General features: G+C 41.9%; 1 protein-coding gene across 3 annotated transcripts in view; it reads right to left on the bottom strand.

Annotated features, from left to right (window-relative positions):
• LOC132833968 (uncharacterized) overlaps positions 1–22,079 on the bottom strand; it is an 89,249-nt gene that overhangs the window by 52,854 nt on the left and 14,316 nt on the right. For 2 of the 3 annotated variants that reach the window (XM_060852673.1, XM_060852670.1), the window contains exons 1-2: positions 16,765–16,859; positions 10,664–10,909 (exon numbers count right to left, since the gene is read on the bottom strand). In XM_060852673.1, the coding sequence (XP_060708656.1) occupies positions 10,664–10,741 (78 nt within the window). In that variant the 5' untranslated portion in view covers positions 10,742–10,909; positions 16,765–16,859. Of the gene's footprint in view, positions 1–10,663; positions 10,910–16,764; positions 16,860–22,079 lie in introns of those variants that run through there. The other variant, XM_060852672.1, reaches the window with a different exon arrangement.

The following is a 22,079-nucleotide window of genomic DNA, read 5'->3' as shown; positions in this document are numbered from 1 at the left end:
TCACTTCAGGCTGGTCTGTGAAGTACATTAAATTACAGAGCACAACAGTGTCTGACACGTCATGTGGACTTATGTTCTTCTTCTGCAATCCCCATTCAAACAATCACAAATCATGTTGCATCGATCAACTTGGCTGAAACAACTTGTTGGAGAAAGTGAGAACTGCAGGCATTGGATAGTCAGTGTGGAGCTGGACAAAGCACAGCAAGTCATAGAGTCATAGAGATGTACAGCATAGAAACAGACCCTTTGGTCCAACCCATCCATGCCGACCAGATATCCTAACCCAATCTAGTCCCACCTGTCAGCACCCGGCCCGTATCCCTTCAAACCCTTCCTATTCATATACCCATCCAAATGCTTCTTAAATGTTGTAATTGTACCAGCCTCCACCACATCCTCTGGCAGCTCATTCCATACACGTACCACCCTCTGTGTGAAAAAGGTGCCCCTTAGGTCTCTTTTATATCTTTCCCCTCTCACCCTAAACTTATGCCCTCTAGTTCTGGACTCCCCGACCCCAGAGAAAAGACATTGTCTATTTATCCTATCCAGCCCCAGCCTGTTCAGCCTCTCCACAGAGAAGGGGAGTCGACTTGTAAGGTTCAGACCTGAAACATCAACTCGCCTTCTCCTCTGATACTGCTTGACCTGCTGTGCTTTTTCCAGCTGCACACTTCATCCACTCTGAAACAACTTCTCTATGGAAGAGTGGAATTCCATCAGAATCTTCAGCCAATGTCTGTTCAACGGCTATTTGTGCCTACTTAACGGGCTGCCTTTTGTTAGACACAGGTGCACAAATTAATTCAGCTTCTCGCAATGGGGAGACTACTTTCCCCGAGTCCGACATGCCTTCTTCTCCTTTTCATGACGCCTTCAGTAGTATTTGTGCCCTGCCCTTTACCTTTGATTGTTCTGGTCTTTTTTGTCTGGGATATCTATGATTAAGTGGAAAGACATGGCCTGTTCTGCCTTGAAGGTACTCCAGCTGCCTGTTCACAATCTCAACACTTCTGCACTTGTCAACTGCTGTCTTGAGCATAATTTTTTCATTATTCAGTGGACGTGCTCTGACTGCAGCATCTCTTATACCTCACACAATCCTATCTTTAATTAAATTGTCTATAAATTATGAATTCACAAGATTCTGTGAGCTGACTTAATGACATTTGGAAACGATCAGTGGATTTTCTTTTTCAGTTTGATCCCCGAAAATGAATATGTACCATTCATTAATAAAATACGCCAGTGGTTCAAAATATGCCTTCAAAGTTTTTAAAATTTCTGCCAAATTTTTTTTCTTGACTCTTCTGTGAGTGGGATACATTTTGAGACAGTTCCTTCTCAACTCATGGTTCTTCTGGCTGGGTTGACAAATCTGTCGCTATTTCATTACCCTGCCATTGTACAGGGAAACAAATACAGTTTTTCTCCACATTCGGATTCATTTAAAGAGCAGCAGGGAGAGAAAAAGCTGCAGTAATTTTCTTTTAACTGGCATTTTAATTGTTGCTTGCTCCTTTGTTCTTGTATTTAATGGCAGCTCACGGCTCCAAATATACCTATGGCTTTCTGTCAGGAGTTGATCTTTCTCATAGGTTCTGCAACATTCACCGTAGTTTCATTTCTGACACTACGTTTTCTGTATACAACATGAAAGTGTCAACGATGTCTGTGAAGTGGGAGATGGCAGGGGGCAGGGTGACACTAGGCATATGGACACACAAGATGGCCGCTGAGCCATAAGTTGGCCAGTTGACACACAAGATGGCCGCCGGACCACAATATCGAGAGAGACAGCAGAGCAAACACAGACACTGCCTAGGGCCACCAGAATACCAACACAATGCACTCACAACCCAGTTGATTAGGTTAAGGTGGGTGGAGGAGAGAATGCACATGAGTAGCGTATACTGCCCGCCGAAGTGTCTGGGTCCAGTCAACACCTTTGATAGAAATGCTAACAGTCTGTCACAGATTCAATACAGGATGATAATAGCCAAGGCTGCAGTAATCGTCCTTCTCAGGAACAGCAACAGACTTCTGCGCAGACAGTGAAACTGACAATGTCTACACTGAAATTGCCAACGACCGCGATTAAATTAACAAATGCCACGCTGGAACTGACAATGACTGCACCAAAACTATCAACAATTCTGCAATGTTTACAACAAGCAAATTATGTTACAGAGACAATAACTACATCACTGACCTATTGTATCACAAAATGTATAAAAGTATCTTGACATGTGCTCCAGATCGAGAGAAGAATCGCAGCTGACCACTGTGTGGCTGGTGTTTCTCTGCCTGGAGCTCCAGTATTTCCTTGTACAATAAACACTATGGTTGAACCCTGACTCTGACTCGAAGGCTGGTGATTTTCCCCACAACATCTGCCTACAGTGTGTGTGCCTCATGGCAGAGTTCTCATATTCACAGCAGATTCAGAAGGACCATATAGAGATTTGTAAAATTACAAGGGGCATGGATAGGATAAACAAAGTCTTTTCCCAGGGGCAGGGAATCCAGAACTAGTGGGTGTAGGTTTAGGGTGAGAGGGGAAAGATATAAAAGGGACCTAAGGGGCAACCTTTTCACACAAAGGGTGGTGTATCTATGGAATGAGCCAGAGGAAGTGGTGGAGGCTGGTACAATTACAACATTTAAAAGGCATCTGGATGAGTATATGAATAGGAAGGGTTTGGAGGGATGTGGGCTAAGTGCTGGGAAATGGGATTAGATTAGGTTAGGATATCTAGTCGGCATAGACAGGTTGGGCCGAAGGGTCTGTTCCCATGCTGTACATCTCTATGACTCTATGACATTTGTGCATGGTAATATTTCACTTCAAGTAGGATTAAGTTACAGAGATAATAGATTGTACATACTGGAGGAGGTAACAGAAATAGAGAGGAGCTTCAGACCTGGAGGAGATTACACAGGCATGGAGGTAGGTAGATGCTGGAGATACAGAGACAGGGGGATGTGTAGGAACCAGAGGAGGTTACAGAGATAGGAAGTATTGTAGGGGCTGAAGGAGGTTCAGAAGTAGGGAGGGATCTAGAGACGGGGGAGATTACAGTGAAAGGGAGGGTTACAGGTCTGGTGAGATTACAAAAATAAGGAAGACTGAAGAGGGAGTGCTATGAAATTAAGGATGAAAACTTTAAAAAAGGAGGCATACCAGGAGCTAAATTCAATAACTCAATTCAGGGGTGTTCAGCGTGTTGGATTTATGTTTTTGGAAGTAGAGATTCAATTCCAAATTCATTCATCATGTGAAAACAAATGCAGACATGAGGAATGGAAAGGAAATGTTGAGTTTGACAATGTGACACTGTATGAAAGGGAGCAGGATAATGTACATTTGCACCTCCTGTAATGGAGAGGCCAGTGTGATCCAAAGGGGAATCAGAGAGGGAAGAGGAACAGAATATTCACAGAAGCTGTTCTATCTGTTCCTGGAAACTGTCTGAAGAATGGAAGGTATCTGGATCAGACTGTAGGTAACATTTCACCCAGAGAATCACAGCAACAATTTGACGTTTATTAGCATCAACAACATGGACAAGAACATGACTTCCTGGAGCAATCTTAGCAGCAACAACATCCCTCCCATTTACTGTGCTCTTCACTCAACATAAAATGCCCCAACATGTTTCACAGAAATGTTGCCAACAACGACATTCACATTGCAGTTGTATTGTAATAGAGGGATGGAGACAGTACAGCGGGAGAATGGTTTGATCTTCCCAACGTTTAATCAGCCACAATCTGACAGTGAGTCACATAAGGTGGGATAAAGACAAGTGCCTAAAACTTTACTCAAATAATTTGTATGAGGAGCATCTTCAAGGAGGGGATGATACAGGTAGCGTAGACAAGGAAGGGATTTCTAATACTTGGGGCCCTGTGATACTGTAAGCATCAAAACTTTAACAACTTTTCAGGGATTGAAAGGCTCAGCAATATTTTTTTTCTGGAGTAAACTGTTTCCAAGATGAAAGGGACAAAGATTAACTGTTTTAAAGGAAACAAGTAACACCTTAATTAACCATCCTTGGCAGAAGGATGGAGAGGTGCCTCAAATCTGACTCAAGGTTGGGATACTGCTGACTCTAACCTCATACCTTTCATTCATCGTCTGAGCTGAGATGTCACCTTGTTTTATAAAACCATTTGTTATCTCGAGAATGTGATTTGAAAGAAGTTATGTGAGTTGTGAAACTTGAGAGGGTTCAGAAATCTACATATTAATGAACTGAAATGTGCAACTCATTCCAAAAGATGAAAGACTTTACAGCAATCTAGGTTTATTCAAATATATCGTATCAGTTGCATGACATCGTGATGTTTTGTTACAAATTCTGTGTCTTGTGATCCTACTCCACAATCACCTGATGAAGGAGCAGCGCTCCGAAAGCTAGTGCTTCCAAATAAACCTGTTAGACTGTAACCTGGTGTTGTGTGATTTTTTAATTAAGAAGAAGGAGTTGAAGCAACAATAACACCCCGTTTCCTGGGAGACAGGAGACAGTTCACATCGAATGTAACAAGGAACAGGGAAGCTACACCTGATAAGAAGGCAGCTACAGACTTAATGATTCCATAGTGTAATCAATCCTATGGATGAACAGATCTAAAGTATCATCAATAATGTCACATCAGAAACTTCACAAGACAGAAAATCCTATAAGTATTAAATTCAGTAGCAGATCTGTAGAGAACCACACTGCACAGGAATCGAATTATGACTTATATAGAGACAGATGCTGTTGACTGGAATAATAACTAAATTTCACCATTGATCAGGTAATAGCTCAGTCGAGTTATCAGACTTAACTTGCCTACTTAAGGAGTCATATTTTGGTTCATATACGCAATAAGGTTTCAATATTCGATTGTCTATGAGATTTCTTAATAAGTAGCTGAAGTTAAAGTAGCCTGTAGTAATTTACATACAACAGCTCAGATAGCTTAAAGCATAGCCACCCACGGTAGAAAGTTGGAAAACAGGGAATATGCAAGATGCCAGAATTGGAGAGACGAGATTCCAGATTTGGAATGGCAGAGATCTTGGAGAATTGTAGGGCCTGGAGAAGAATACAAAAATATGGAGAGTTGGAGAGATTGCAGAAGGCTATAGGGAAAGGAAGGGTTCTGAGGCTAGGGATGTTATAGAGGAAGGAAGATTTGTAGAGGTTGTAGGAGATAACAGAAATAGGGATAACTCTCAGAGCTGGAGGTCATTACAGAGAATGGGAGGTTTGACGGCTGTAGATTGTTACAGAGGTACTGAGGGATACCAGGGTTATTGAGGTTGCAGAGATGGAAAGGTTGGAGAAGATGTGATTTGAAAAGAGGTAGAGAATTTCAAAATGGCGGCGTTGCCAAACCAGGAACCAATTTCAGTCAGTGAATATGAGGATGGAGAATGAACAAGATTTTGTTTAAGTTATGATATTGGGCAGTAGAGTTTCAAATTCTCACTGACAAATCTGTGGTTTAAAAAAATGCCAGCAGAGGAGATGGGGAGTAAATGATAAGTTTGATAATGTAACACTCTGTGGAGGTCAATGCGCTGTATGAGGTGACAGAAACATGTGGGTAATGGATAGAACAGTTTAACCCACATGGGAATCAGACAGAGACGGAGAAGAAAATTACAGGAGCTGCTCCCATCTAGTGGTTGACTGAAGAATGGCAGGTACCCAGACCAGGTTGCTGCACAACCTCTGGCCGAAGGTGGCATTTCACCCGGATAACCATGACAACAACAACTTTTTTTTAGCTTAGATTCCCTCCAGTGTGGAAACAGGCCCTTTGGCCCAGCAAGTCCACACCGACTCTCCGAAGAGTAACCTACCCAGACCTATTTCCCTCTGACTAAAGCACCCAATACTATGGGCAATTTAGCATGGCTAATTCACCTGCACATCTTTGGACTGTGGGAGAAAACCGGAGCAAACCCACACAGAAATGGGGAGAATGTGCAAACTCCACACAGATAGTCGTCTGATGCTGGAATCAAACCTGGGAATCTGGTGCTGCAAGGCAGCAGTGCTAACCACTTGTCTTTCAAAAGTACCTCCAACAATGAGAGTAACCTTCTTCCCGACAGCAACAACAACAATAATTTCCCATCTTTGTATTTTTAATATAATACAGGATGTTACCAGGTGTTGCAACATTTAAAAGGCATCTGGATGGGTATTAGAACAGGCAGGATTTAGAGGGATATGAGCCAAGTGCTGGCAAATGGGACAAGCTGAGGTTAGGATATCGAGTTGGGCCGAAGGGTCTATTTCCATGCTGTACATCTCTATGACTCTATGACATTTGTGCATGGTAATATTTCACTTCAAGCAGATTACGTTATAGAGATAAAAGAACAAAGAACAAAGTAAATGTACAGCCCAGGAACAGGCCCTTCGGCCCTCCAAGCCTGTGCCAATCCGAATCCCCTGTCTAAACATGTCGCCCAACTCCTAAGGATCTGTATCATTCTGCTCCCACCTACTCATGCATCTGTCCAGACGTATCTTAAATGAATCTACCATACCTGCCTCTACTACCTCTGCTGACAATGTGTTCCAGGCACCTACCACTCTCAGTGTGAAGTACTTGCCCTGTGTATCCCCCGTGAACTTCTCACCTCTCATCTTGAATGTGTGGCTCTCATTATTGAATCCTTCATTCTAGGAAAAAGCTTATGTCTATCCATCCTCTCTATACCCGTCATGATTTTGTAAACCTCAATCAGGTGCCCACTCAATCTCCTTTTTTCTAATAAAAACAATCCTAACCTACTCAATCTCTCTCCATAGCTAGCACCTTCCATCCCAGGCAACATCCTCGTAAATCTTCTCTGCACCGTCTCCAAAGCATCCACATCCTTTTGGTAACATGGCGACCAGAACTGTACACAGTATTCTAAATGTGGCCCGAACCAACATCTTGTACAACTTTAACATGACCTGCCAGTTCTTATACTCAATACCCTGTCCGATGAAGACAAGCAGACCATATGCCTTCTTGACCACTCTATCCACCTGTGCAGCCACTATCAGGGTACATGGACCTGAACTCCCACATCTCCCTGCTCATCAACTTTTCCCAAGTCTCTTCTGTTTACTGTATAATTTGCTATAGAATTATACTTCTCAAAATGCATCAGCTCACATTTCCCTGGATTGAACACCATCTGCTACTTTTCCGCCCAACTCTCTAGTCTACCTATATCCTCCTGTATTCTTTGAAAGTCCCTTATGCCTTCTGCTACTCCACCAATCTTCGTGTAATCTGTAAACTTGCTGATCACACCAACAGTGCCCTCTTCCAGATCATTTATGTACATTACAAACAACAGTGGCCCCAATACTGACCCCTGTGGAACACCACTGGTCACCTTTCTCCATTTCAAGAAACTCCCTTCAACCACTACTCCCTGTCTTCTGTAGCTCAACCAGTTCTTTACCCACCTCGCTAGAATAACCTGCAAACCATATGACTTCACTTTCTCCATTAGTCTACCATGGGAATCTTATCAAATGCCTTACTAAAGTCAATGTATGACATCTACAACCCTTCCTTCATCTATGACTTGGTCACTTCCTCGAAGAACTCTATTAAGTTGGTAAGGCACGATCTCCTCTGCACAAAACCATGTTGCCCATCACTGATAAGCCCATTCTTTTCTAAATATAAATAGATCCTATCCCTCAGTACCTTTTTCAGCAACTTTCCCATCACTGACGTCAGGCTCACTGGTCTGTAGTACCCGGAATATCCCTACTACCCTTCCTTTACAGGGGGACAACATGAGCAATCCTGCAGTCCTCCGGCACCTCACTTGTGTTTAAGGATGTTACAAAGATATCTGTCAGGAGCCCAGCCACTTCCTATCTAGACCCCTTCAGCAACCTGGGATAGATCCCATCTGGTCTTGGGAATTTGTTCATCTTAATAACCTCTAGCCTACCCAACACATGTTTCCTACTTATGTCAACGTGATCCAGATTTATCAAACTTCTATCTCTAATCTCAACATTCATCATGTCCCTCTCCTCAGTGAACACTGATGCAAAGTAATCATTCAGAATCTCACCCATTCCCTCAGATTCAACACATCGCCTTCCTTCATTACCCCTTAACGGATAATCTTTTCTCTAGATTGCTTCTTATATAAGAATAAAAGGCTTTGGGATTCTCCTTAACTCTGCTCACTAAAGCTATTTCATGACCCCTTTTAGCCCGCTTGATTCCTCGTTTAAGACTGGTTCTACTCTTCTGATATTCCTCCAGCGCCCGTTCTGTTCTTAGCTGCCTGGATCTTATGTACGCTTCCCTTTTCCTCTTGGCTAGTCGTACGATTTCTCTAGATAATAGATTGTAGGTGCTGAAGGTGGTTACAGAAATAGGGAGGAGCTTTAGGCCTGAAGGAGATTACAGAGGTATGAAGGGATGTAGCTGCTGGAGGAGATTACAGAGTCAGGGAGATGTGTAGGAACTGGCGATAGGAAGTATTGTAGGGGCTGAAGGAAGTTCAGAGGTAGGGAGGGATCTAGAGACGGGGGAGATTACAGTGATAGGGAGGGGTACAGGACTGGTGGAGATTACAGAAATAAGGAAGACTGAAGAGGGAGTGCTATGTAAACAAGGATGCAAACTTTAAAAAAGGAGGCATACCAGGAGCTAAATTCAATAACTCAATTCAGGGGGATCAGTCTGTTGGACTTATGTGTGAAAACAAATGCAGACATTAGGAATGGAAGATAAACGTTGAGTTTGACAATGTGACACTGTATGTAAGGGAGCAGGATAATGTACATTTGCACCTCCTGTAATGGAGAGGCCAGTGTGATCCAAAGGGGAATCAGAGAGGGAAGAGGAACAGAATATTCACAGAAGCTGTTCTATCTGTGCCTAGAAGCTGTCTGAAGAATGGAAGGTATCTGGATCAGACTGTAGGTAACATTTCACCCAGAGAACCACAGCAACAATTTGACGTTTATTAGCAACAACAACATGGACAAGAACATGACTTCCTGGAGCAATCTTAGCAACAACAACATCCCTCCCATTTACTGTGCTCTTCACTCAACATAAAATGCCCCAACATGTTTCACAGAAATGTTGCCAACAATGACATTCACATTGCAGTTGTATTGTAATAGAGGGGTGGAGACAGTACAGCGGGAGAATGGTTTGATCTTCCCAACGTTTAATCAGCCACAATCTGACAGTGAGTCACATAAGATGGGATAAAGACAAGTGCCTAAAACTTTACTCAAATAATTTGTATGAGGAGCATCTTCAAGGAGGGGATAATACAGGTAGCGTAGACAAGGAAGGGATTTCTAATACTTGGGGCTCTGTGATATTGTAAACATCAAAACTTTAACAACTTTTCAGGGATTGAAAGGCTCAGCAATTTTTTTCTCTCTGGAGTAAACTGTTTCCAAGTTGAAAGGGACAAAGATTAACTGTTTTAAAGGAAATCAGCAAGGTATTAATTAACTTCTCGCATCTAATGAGCTGCTCCCATCTAGTGGCTGACTGAAGAATGGCAGGTACCCAGACCAGGTTGCAGCACAACCTCTGGCCGGGAGCGTCATTTCACCCAGATAACCATGACAACAACAACTTCCCTTTCAAAAGCACCTCCAACAACGAGGGTAACCTCCTTCCCTCCAGCAACAACAACAGTAAGTTCCCATCTTTGTATTTTTAATACAAAATGTTACCAGGTGTTACATTAAAAAAAGCAGAAGCAGCAACAATTTATATTCACTTAGCACAATATATGTCTTGACAGTCAATTAGGAAGGATGGTGCTATAGTGACAAATAAGTTGGACTATTTAAATCCAGAAACCCAGGGAAGTGGTCTTGGAGCATGTGGGTTCAAATCCCATCATAGTTGCTGGAGGAATTTAAATTTGATTAATTAAAAATTGCAACATTTCCAACAGTTTAGCTTAATCTCAGACTGTTGTCAGAAGGAGGGATAGAGTATAGCTGAGAAGAATATTTTAATGTTCCTACAATATAATCAAATACATTCTGACACCACATCACATTAGAAGGTATTAGGACAAGTGCCTAAAACTTGGCAAAATGGATAGGTTTAAGGAGTGTCTTAGTGCAGGAGACTGTACTGGAAGAGTAGATGAGGAAGGGTATTCCAGGACTTAGGACCCACAGGTAATGAAGTCATAGTCACTACTGGCGAAGGATTGGAAATCAGGAATTGTGCAAGAGGCCAGAATTGGAGAGGGTAGTGATCTGGAGGCTGTTAGGGATTGAGAAGATCACAGGGATAGGGTACATTGAAAGGACTGCAGCAAGTCACTGAAATTGGGTGCAGTGTAGGGGCTTGAAGAAGCTACAGAGATGCAGATGGTCGTAGGGGTTGGAGGAGTTTTACAGAGTTAGGGTGGGTCAATTGAGGAATTTGAAACTTGGATGACAATTTTAAAATGTAGACAGTGCCAGACCATGAGCCAATGCAGGTCTATTATGTGTTGCATGGGACTTGTGTGACTTGGGATACGGGGCAGCAGAGTTTTGGATTGGCTCACATTTACTGAGGGTATAACAACATTTCACATACAGATTAAAGTCATGTAAGTATCTGTATACAAACATGATTTACTCACCCGTTGTAGAGCAGGACAAGTTTCCCAATTCAAACTTCTGTCAGTCTTTAGAGGAAGCAGTCCCCAAGTGCTCCTCATATTTCTCCCGACCTGGCCAATATCCAGCACAAGCCATTCTTTCACTGAGATCCTAGTGCATCAGAACTGATCTTTTTGGAATAGTTCTGTAATCATGAATGTTTTCTGGGATGATGTTCTTCCTCTTGTTCCCCCAATTTGGGGCAAGCTCCCAAAATACAAATGCAACTGCAAAATAGTAAAACAACTCGTTTGTAACAACTGTAACTCTTTGCACAATAACAGCAATTCATTGCAGTATGCAAGCATTAACCACAAGACTGCTATTTATTGTCCATCCTTCTTTTGCTCTGAAGTGGTGATGTTCTTTCCAATCCTTTAGGATTGTCCTAGAGTCTGCAGGAGTTGAAGATTAATCACCAAGATAGAGCTAGGAGCAAAGCCTGAGGCATTAGAAAACACATTTCTTTCAATATTTCTGTTTAGTAATTCCAAATATGTTTGAGTTGGGAAGGCAAAGGTTCATTCATTCGTTTGGAAAACTCAAATGAACCTTCCAGCTCAGCGAGCAAACTGACGTCCAGAACCTCAACCTGAGCTACAAATCTTCTCAAAACTTGAGAAGGGGAGTTTAAGATCATTCAATCAGATAAGGAAAAGACTGTTGTCTTTCTAGTTGGTCACCAGGGAGACCGGGAGAATGGATGTTGCAAAGTTCGGGTATAAACTCAAGCTAGAGCCAGTGAATGTATTGTTCTAAGCCTTCTCCTTTCAAATACTCAAGTCCATGTGTTTCATTATCACTAATGCTGGGTGGAACGGTGGCTCAATGGTTAGCACTGCTACCTCACAGCACCAGGGACCTAGGGTCAATTCCTGCCTCGCGTCACTGTCTGTGTGGAGTTTGCACATTCTCCCTGTGTCTGCATGGGTGTGTTCTGCTTTTCTCCCACAGTCCAAAGATGTGCAGGTCAGGTAAATTGGCTATGCTAACTTGCCCATCGTGTCAGGTGCATTAGTTAGGGGTAAATAGAGGGTGGGGGAATGGATCTGGGTGGGTTACTCTTCGGAAGGTCAGTGTGGACTTGTTGAGCGATAGGGCCTGTTTCCATACTGTAGGGAATCTAATCTAACTTTATCATTTTGAACATTTCAACTGGACCTTTTGCCAAAATTAAGCATATTACTAAACATTTTGACAACTTAAAAATTACAGAAAGTGCAACAAAATTTAACCTGACTCCAAACAATTGTACTTAATGTTCATGGCATACATTCCACGCCAGGTATAGAACCTGAGGGCTAATCATTTCAAATTGAAAATTAATTGTAGTGGAATAGAAACAGACTTTTCTCTTGATGGTATGTTCTACTCAGAGGTGCCTTGTTAAATTTCCATATTGTTGATATTTACAGGAGTTGGAGTTTAAAAGTAGGGAATTCCTGTTGAAACTGCACAGGGTGTTGGTGATGCCACACCTGGAGGACTGTGTGTAGTTTTGGGCCCTGTTTTTAAGAAAGGTTTTACTGGTATTGGAGACAGTTTTAAAGGGCTGATTCTTGGGATGAAGAGATGACTTATCTGGAACAGTTAAACAGTTTAGGCCTTTATTCATTAAAGGTTACAAGAATGAAGAGGCAAGATCTGATGGGGTTTGACAGGATAAATGTTGAGAGGATGTTTCCACTGGTGAGAGGTTCTCAAACTAAGGGGCATAGTTACAGAAGAAGGGGACAAGCATTTAAAACTAAGATGCAAAGGATTTTATTTTTCTGAAAGGGTAGTGAATGTCTGGAATTCTCTATCCCAGAGACTTGGGAAGCTAGATCACTAAAAACATTTAAAGAGGAATTGGATGAATTTTTGAATTTGCGGGGTTGAGGGCTATGAAGACTTGGCATGAAAGAGGAGTTGAGGCCTGGGGACATCATCCTTGATCTTAATTAATGACAGTGGAGGCGTTAGGATTCAAGTGACCCACTCCTATTTCCTACTTCCCATATCCTTCCATGCAATTCTTGTCAGGCACACAGACCAAGGAGTTCTACAGTTTCCAGCCCCTATGTCTACTGAGGCTGAAAGCTTTTAGACAGTGGCCTTTTCACATTAATCCTCTGCAGTGGCTATCCCAAGCTTTGCTGTGTCCTTCAGCTTGTAGACTTAGAACAGAAAATGTCAATCTGGATCACATACTGAAAGATAGCTTGCATTGGAATACCAGCAAGTTTTGGGCAGACCGAAGAGTGTCTTTCATTGAGTTGATGGTCTTACAGATGCAGTTGATGTTTAACTTGATGTGTGTCCCTGGTGAACACTCAAAGAGCACAGTACGCTGCATCTTGGAATTACTTTAAATAATCTTGACAAAAACAATGTCTCTATCTCCTGGCCTCACTTGCAAAGGTCCATTCCACCGTTAGGCGGATAACATCCCATTTTCAATCACAGTAACTTGCAGGAAAAGGAGTGGGTGTGACTCCAGAGAAAGGTTGATGGGAAGAGCTTTCCTCAGCATTGGACAAGTTTCATCTTGGCGTTTGTGTGTTAAGTTCTGGTCATGAGACATTCTGCCAGATATCTCATCTTCACCTTCTAGGAACGGGGAGAGACCATTCAGCCCCTCAATACTAAACTCTTCCTGCCTTGGATCCTGTCTTGTGAGTTCCCCTTCTTGCCTCTCCTTTCTCAGAGACTCGGACATTCTTCCTAAGATAAACAACTGATCAAATTAAAAATGTGAAACAAGTAGAAGCAAAGTATTTTTAACGTGGAGTTAAGACTTTACATTGCATATTTTGCTAGAGAGAATGAGGAAACACAAAAAAAAGGGGATGATTTGTGGGCGGCACGGTGGCACAGTGGTTAGCATTGCTGCCTCACAGCACCAGAGACCTGTGTTCAATTCCCGCCTCAGGCGACTGACTGTGTGGATTTGCACATTCTCTGTGTGTCTGCGTGAGTTTCCTCCAGGTGCTCTGGTTTCCTCCCACAGTCCAAAAATGTGCAGGTTAAGTGAACTGGCTGAGCTAAATTGCCCGTAGTGTTCGGTGAAGGGGTGAATTTAGGAGAATGGGGTCTGGGTGGGTCGCTGTGGACTTGTTAGGTCGAAGGGCCTGTTTCCACACTGTATCTAATCTAATATCCAAAAACAGAGCGAACACCCTCTGTATGTATAATATCCTTGAAGGTCGCAGGACAAGTGATTACTAAAACAGCTGTAATCCTGGGCTTTATACAAGAGTTATAAACTACAAAAGTAAGGTGGTTGTTATGAATGTTTATACATCACTGGTATATCTGCACTTTAGGAAGGGCATTAGTGAAGCTGCAGAAAAGATTCACGAGAAAGGTTCCACAGATAAGAAGCGTTTAAGTATTTTGATAAATTGAAGAAATTAGGATGTTCTGCTTGAAGAGGAGAAGGTTGACCAGGGTTTGGATTGAGGTGTTGAAAATCATAAGGCACTGGACAAAGTAGAGATGGGGAAACTGTTCCCACTGGATGAAAGACTGACAAACAGAATCACAGAGTTAGGGAGATTGGTCAATCAAACAATAGCAACTTGAGAATAAACTTGTTTTGCAGGAAGTGGTTAAGATCTGGAATGCACTGCCTGAGAGATATAAGATTATGTGGAAAGAATGGGGTATTTTAACTAGCTATGTTTCTATTCTAGAGAGTTGAAAGGCTTCTTCCAGCCTGGAACCATTTGATCTTTGAATAATTTTTCACTTGTTGTTTTCAGCACACAACTGCAGTTTCCTCTAACTGCCAGAAGAGGTTTTGCAATACTTTGTCTCTGTGTGATTCTGGATTAGAGATTGAATCAGGGAATTATGCAACACAGGGCAGCATACAGTCCTTGAGTTCTTCCTGCTCCCACAACCATTTGTCGAAAATCCACCCCCAAGTCTCTGCTCTGGGATTAACACCCTTGTAAACCTTGTTTTCAAATCCCTTTGTGTATTCTGGATCACTGTGTCCAGTGTCAACATGATTCACATTTTCTCCTCTGGTTCATAATATCTTCAGACTGTCCCCCTCTGCTTTCTGACCTTCCTGCTACTTCTCCTGATTTACCGTATCAAAACTCTTTATGATTTTGAAGACCTCCATTAAGTTTTGGATTGACTTTCTCTGTTCCAAGGAGAACAACTCCAGTCTCTATTCAGTAACTGAAAGTCCCTCATCTTTGGTTCCATTGGGCAAATAATCCGCACCCAAGCCCCAGTACTGAATTTTTAAACACACTCTCAATATTTGTATATGTTCATATTGACACAGATCTTCTCCTCCGTTCCAGGCAAAGAAATATATTATCAAGAATCATGCTCAAATGGCAGCTATTTCATGATCTTAGAGTATTCACTGGGTCTGTCACTACAGGAAGCATTGCAATCAAACCTGATCCCATCCTTTCCTGACATGTTTTCTCTCTCACACACACTTGCTGACTTTTATATTAAGAACAGATAAGATGGAATCCTGGATATACAACAGTTTAGAAAAATAAGTCTCTAAGTTTGCTCTCTGAGCTGGAAGGTTTGTTTTCAGACATTGGGTCACCATACTAGGTAGCATCATCAGTGACAGTCTCCAGTGAAATGTCTGAAAGTGAACCTTTCAGCTCAGCAAGCAAACTTACAGGCTTATCATCAGCCTGAGCTACAAATCGTCACAAAAATCACTAAGGTTAGAAAAATGTTAACAGGTTCTTCTATACATAACGTGATCAATTCTAAGATTCTCTGCTATATTCTGTTATGAAAATACCACAAATAAAACGGAATGAGATAGTTGGTCCAAACAAATATAATATTAAAAGATATGTGGACAATCAGCAGGAAAATAGTATTGGCCTGACTGAGATATTAATGGGGATGGACTGTGAGGGGTGAATGGAATTAGAACAGAATGTTAAAGTGTACAGGGAGTGAGGATCAAACTAAATGACTTATTAAGTGCCATGGGGGCTGAGAAGGGAGAATGGCATCAGATTGGATGAATATTACAGGCTGTAAGGAGTGAGAGAGTGTTTAGGATATTAAAGGGTATGGGGGAGAGGGGGAGAGTCAGATTAAACTGGGGCAAATGAGTCAGAGAGAGTGGGATTAGGTTAGGTGTAATATGAAATGGAATGGGGGGTGAGGGATGAGTGGATATAGGCTGGATGGAATATTAAAGGTTATAGGGATCAAGAGGGTGAGTAGGATTAGGTGGATGGTATATTAAAGAAAGTGTGCGATGAGTTAGACAGTGGCGTTGGACTTGGGGTTTACTGTGAAAAAATGGACATTCATAGTCTGAATTATTTAAACAAAGTAGTTTTCCTCCCAGTATTACGTTTCTTTATTTACTTTATTTACCTTATTTATATTACTTCAGTGACCGGAAAAACTGGGATTCTTCTCATCAGCATGGAGAAGGTTAAAAGGGAGATTTAATCATGCTGTTCAAAAAACATGAAAGGTATTGTCAGAGTAAATAGTGACACGCTATTTCCAGTGACAGGAGCGATATCATCAGAGAGACACAGATTGAAGAGAGCTGCAAAACAACCAGAAGGGGGTTTAAGGAGAATATGTTTTTCCTTGTTGTGATCTGGAACCGTCTGAGAGGAGGTGGATGCTGATTCAACAGGAATTTTCCAAAGCGGGAGCATTGGAGAAATACTTAAAGAGAAGATAATTTCAGGGCTATGATAGAAAGAGTTAGGGGAGGAAGGATGAAATTAATTGGACAGACCTTTTGGAGAGTTGGCACAGGTTCTGACTGGCTGAATTCCCTTCTCCTCTGCTGTATCTGTCAATGATTCTGATGGAGCCCCTATTTCATGGTTAACAGTGATAAACTAAATACAAAATTAATAGAACACCCCCGTAGTGAACACTAATGACTGGCACAAACATAATGGGCCAAATGGCATCTTTTCTGCTGTAAACTTTGATAATTTCCCAACCAAAATTTAGCATTTGATAAAATATTGTCAGCCTACACAAAATATACTGGACTATAAAATCAGGAGTTCAGCTGAGCAAATCTAACAATTAACATTTACGTTTTAGCAAATAAATAACCCACCTGGAGTAGAAGCACCTCATTTTATTTTCTTTCAAATACTTCAGATGGAGAGTATTAAAACCCAGTGCTTGAGTTTCACTGCTGATGCTTATGAAACTGAAAAGCAGTTCTGAGCAGGAAGTCAGTTCCAAAGTTACTGAACAACATTCTTTGTTGACTCCCACAGGCGTTCCCCAGCTGAATATATATATAATCGAGTCAACAAATGAAATACAATCAATGAAGTTTCTCAATTTGTCATGTGTAGAGATTTTGGTGAAACTCAGAATTATTTGGTACCTCAGCTGATTGGAACATCTGACCAAATTTTCCCAAAAGCTAAATCAGAATCTTACTGACAAGACCTTTAAGAGTTTCAAATGATGATTATCAAAGGGAGTTTGTGTGAAGGATCATCAGTGCGTAAAAGCTGTGCCATTCCTCGGAGTGAGAAATTAAGGGGCTATTAATGAAGAGTTCCAATTTTTATCTCTTAACCGACTTCCAGCAGATGGTTTCTGGACATAAAGAGCTAGAAACACTCACAGGTCAGACAGCACCTGTGGAAATAAACTGCATTAATGATTCAAGCTAAATGTCCTTTCATCAAATGATGCAGCTGTAAACGGAGTTAGGCGGTCAGCAGAAATAACTCAATTGGGGGAGTGTTAGATTGAAGATTCAAAGGCATAAGCGAGGACTGCAGATGCTGGAGATCAGAGTCAAAATTAGAGTGGTGCTGGAAAAGCACAGCAGGTTCGGCAGTTTCTGAGGAGCAGGAAAATCGACGTTTTGGGCAAAAGCCCTTCATCAGGACTCGAAACGTCGATTTTCCTGCTCCTTGGATGCTCCCTGACCTGCTGTGCTTTTCCAGCACCACTCTAATCTTGACTCTAAAGATTCAATCCTTTGTTTCAGCAATGATTCAGCAGTTGCTTAAGGACCTATTGTGGTGTAGTAATAACATCCCTATTTCTGAGCCAGGAGAGCTGACCCACCTACACCAAAGGTGTGTAATAACATCCCTAACAGGTTGATTCAGGTATCTAAATCTCGGGTAGCAACATGCTGGGACTTGCCATTAGCAGAATATTTACCTCTTAATAATACTCATGTTTGTCACAGCCTGATTATTTCTATCTTTAAGAAAGATTTAGAATAATACTGTACAGGAGGAGGCCACTCAGCCATCATGTCTATCTCAACTCTTTGAAATATATGTCGAGAGTGGGGTGCTGGAAAAGCACAGCACGTCAGGCCGCATCTGAGGAGCAGGAGAAGGTCTTTTGCCTGAAACGTCGATTCTCCTGCTCCTCTGATGCTGTCTGACCTGCTGTGTTTTTCCAGCATCACACTCTCGACTCTGATCTCCAGCATCTGCAGTCCTCATTTCATCCTCTTTGAAATATATAACCATCGATCCCATTCTTCATAACCCTGCAATTTTTTCAACTTCAAATATTTATTCAATTCCCTTTTGAAAACCCATCACATGTGCTGTAAGCAACACGTTCCAGATTATAACAACTTACAGCATGAAAGAAAATTCTGATTTGTTCTTTTGACAATTCTCTTCAATCTGCGCCTCTCCGTTGATTAACCTTCCTGCCCTGGAAAATAAGTCCTCCTTATTTCTGCTTCTATTAAATCTCCCTCTTAACTTATCTCCTCTAAGGAGGATAGATCCAGCCTGTTTACCTATCTCCACTAAGGAGGATATATTCAGCTTCTCCAATCTTTCCACAGTAAATTAAGCCTCTCATTCAAGTAAGTCTCTTCTTAAGCTCACCACAAGACTTTGACATTCTTCCTGAAATGGGAGATTTGAACACAATACTCGATAACTTATTTAGCAACCTTCAAAGATTGGCAGGCACTTATGCCCAGTCACTCCATTCCCACACTGTCTATAAAATTATACCTATAATTTATTTTGCCTTTCCTCATATTTCTTCCTAAAAGCAAATGTGTCACTCTTCTCTGCTATCACATTGCTACATTCGCAACCAGAAGTAATTCCAAGGCTCTTTTCAACCAGTTAAATAATTTCTGAAGTGAAGTCACTGCTGTAATTATGGGTGAGAGCAGAGTTAAGGACCATCAATATTAAACTGTCACCAATAATTCCAATCAGAAATTCAAGAGTAACTCCTTTGCCTAGAGAGCAAGGAGAATGTAGAACTTGCTGTCACAGGGAGTATTGTGGTGAATAATATAATACATTTAAATGTGATAAGTACATGAGGGAGAATAGACTAGAAGAATATGGTGATGGGAGTCTATCATAGTGAGTAGCTTTAATATTTTCTTGTTTATATTTTATCAAGATCTGTCTCCAGATTAAGCTTCTTTTAAAAATACAAAAGATAGAGCCATGTTTTTTTATAGCAGTAAGACTGTGCTGTTTTCTGGGTCTGTCTGTATATTGTTCAGGTGCAAAGATGGCCTTAGTAATACACAGTTCTTTTGGATGGGGGAGGAGATGAACAGGGTTGGGCTCATATAAGCATAACCACCAGCCTGCCCAGTTGGGCCTGTAAATATTGAGCAATTGTACATATACTTAAAGACAGTAGTCTCACTCCTGACTCACCGTGTCTGCCATTCTGGAAGGAGTTAAAAATCTCACAATACCAGGTTATAGTCGAACAGGTTTATTTGGAGGCACTAGCTTTTGGAGTGCTGCTCCTTCGCTCCAAAAGCTAGTACCTCCAAATAAACCTATTGGACTGTAACCTGGTGTTGTGCGATTTTTAGTTTTGCCCACCCCAGTCCAACACTGGCTCCTCCGCATCATTCTGGAAGCATCATTTTGTTCAATCAGGAAGCTGGAATCAAATGATATCAAATTAACAAGAAGCTTCTGCTTTAGGATTTTGGAGGTTCGAAAACGTCGTTCCTTCACAGTACTGCTTTTAAATTGATTGTAATTTAAAAAGTGACATTCAAACTATTACATTTAAATTTATGAGAATGTCAGAAAGAAGCTACAGTGTTGAGGCTGGGTGTGGCCTAACAGAGCTAGCACAGACACGATGGGTAAAATGGCCTCTTTTAGTGATGTAACTGTCCGTGGTTCCATTTGATTCCAGTTCCAAGGGCAGCAATTGTTTGCAATTCTCCAGTGCTGTCTGTCACATGACAAGGGCACCACTGGGGTGTTCTCCCATGGCTTTTTAGACCCTGTTCCTTTAACAGTGTGTTTACTGGTTGATTGTTATTGCTACTTTTTCTTTCTCAGTGACACAGAGGGTGAAGACAGCTAGAAGGCCAGAGTTTTGGTTGTTGTATCATACCCCTGAGAGTGGATGAAGGTCGGCACATTTTGATTCTTGGGTCTGGGACAAGACTGGCATCATTGCCCACTCCTGATTGGCGTAGCAAGACAGAGGATGGGAGAAAGTTATGACCGTAAGAGCTGCCTCTTTTTTGAAGTATTTTTCAGTGTTAGAGCTGATTTGCTTGATTTCTTGGAGTAGTAACTACCATGTGGAGGTGGAATAAAAAGCAATGAACCTGTGCAACTGACTGTCCAGGTCATGAACTTTCACAGCTGGTTGCCTGCGCTGTTTATTGATTAGATTAGATTAGATTAGATTAGATTACTTACAGTGTGGAAACAGGCCCTTCGGCCCAACAAGTCCACACCGACCCGCCGAAGCGAAACCCACCCATACCCCTACATTTACCCCTTACCTAACACTACGGGCAATTTAGCATGGCCAATTCACCTGACCCGCACATCTTTGGACTGTGGGAGGAAACCGGAGCACCCGGAGGAAACCCACACAGACACGGGGAGAACGTGCAAACTCCACACAGTCGGTCGCCTGAGTCGGGAATTGAACCCGGGTCTCAGGCACTGTGAGGCAGCAGTGTTAACCACTGTGCACTGTGCCGCCCACGGTTGCAAGTATCTCTGAACATTGAAGTTCAGTCTAAGAATAATGTTACGAACTATTGAAATTCACAGCTTAACTTTGAGAAACCTCAGCATCAGGATCACAGCTAGGGATCAACTAAGTTTCGTTTTTAAGTCTATAATTGAGTCCATTTAATTTCATTTGTTTATATTTTATCGAGATCTGTCTCCAGATTAAGCTTTTTTGAAAAATACAAAAGTTAGAGCCATGTTTTTTAGAGCAGTAAGACTGTGCTGTTTTCTGGGTCTGTCTGTATATTGTTCAGGTGCAAAGATGGCCTTAGTAATGTAGTCTTTCTGTTGGATGTGTGAGATTAGGGAGAATTTCAATGTTCCTAATGGTTATGTCTGCAGGAAGTGTGTTTGGTTGTGAATTGTATTGGTTCACATAGATCAGTTGGAGTGGCAGTTAGAGGCAATGATTAGTTTACAGGAGCTAAGGGATTTCAGGAGGGTAGAAAAATCGCAGATACAGTCGGTAGATGGGTTAACTCAAGGAAAGGTAGGCAGGTGGTGCAGCAGTCTCCTGTGATTAGCCCCATCTCAAACAAGTATGCTGTTTTGGAAAATGTATGGGGTGATGGACTGGAAGGTGAATGCAGCACAAACAGCCAAGTTTTTGGTACCGAGACAGACTGTAATGTAACATGGGGTATGCCAGGTTCCAAGCTATTGATTGTGTTAGGGGACTCTAGTCAGAGGCACAGACAGACATTTCTATGAGATATCAGAAGTTGTGTTGCCTCGCCGGTGCCAGGGTCAAGGATGTCTTGGACAGAGTGCAGAACGTTCTCAAAGAGGAGAGTGAGAGACCAGCATTGTACAGACTGGAATCAATGGAGAAAAGGACAAGATTCTGAGGAGAGAATGTAGGAAATTAGGCAGGAGGTTAAAAGGTAGATCTGGAGGATAGTAATATCTGGATTACTCCCAGTGCCACGTGTTAGTGAGAGTAGGAATAGGAGGGTAGAGCAGATGGAGATGTGACTGAGGAGCTGGTGCAGGGCAGAAGAGTACACATTTTTGGATCATTGGAATCTCTTCCAGGGTAGAAGTGACCGGTCTAAGATGGACTATTTGCAACTGAATTGGAAGGGGACTTTGCTATAGGTGGGGAGATTTGCTATATCCATGATGGAGGATTTAAACTAGTGGGGTGGGCTGGGGTGAGGGGAGATCCCAGAGAGATAGTGAGAAAAGGGATTAGTCTGAGGCTGGTGCAGTTGGGAAAATGAGCAATTCAAATAGTCAAGGCAGGCAGGAGCAAAGAATCAACAGGATCATGAAAAAGAAGGAGCATATGTCAGGTATAGACAGCAGGGATCAAGTGAATTCCTCAAAGCGTATAAGGGAAGTAGGAATATATTTAAGAGGGATATCAAGAGAGCAAAAAGGGGACAAAACATAGCTTTGG

The sequence above is a fragment of the Hemiscyllium ocellatum genome, chromosome 38 (assembly GCF_020745735.1).
Source record: "Hemiscyllium ocellatum isolate sHemOce1 chromosome 38, sHemOce1.pat.X.cur, whole genome shotgun sequence".
NCBI lineage: Eukaryota > Metazoa > Chordata > Chondrichthyes > Orectolobiformes > Hemiscylliidae > Hemiscyllium > Hemiscyllium ocellatum.
Note: the sequence above shows the minus strand (reverse complement) of the source record. Positions and strands in the feature narration are given on the sequence as shown.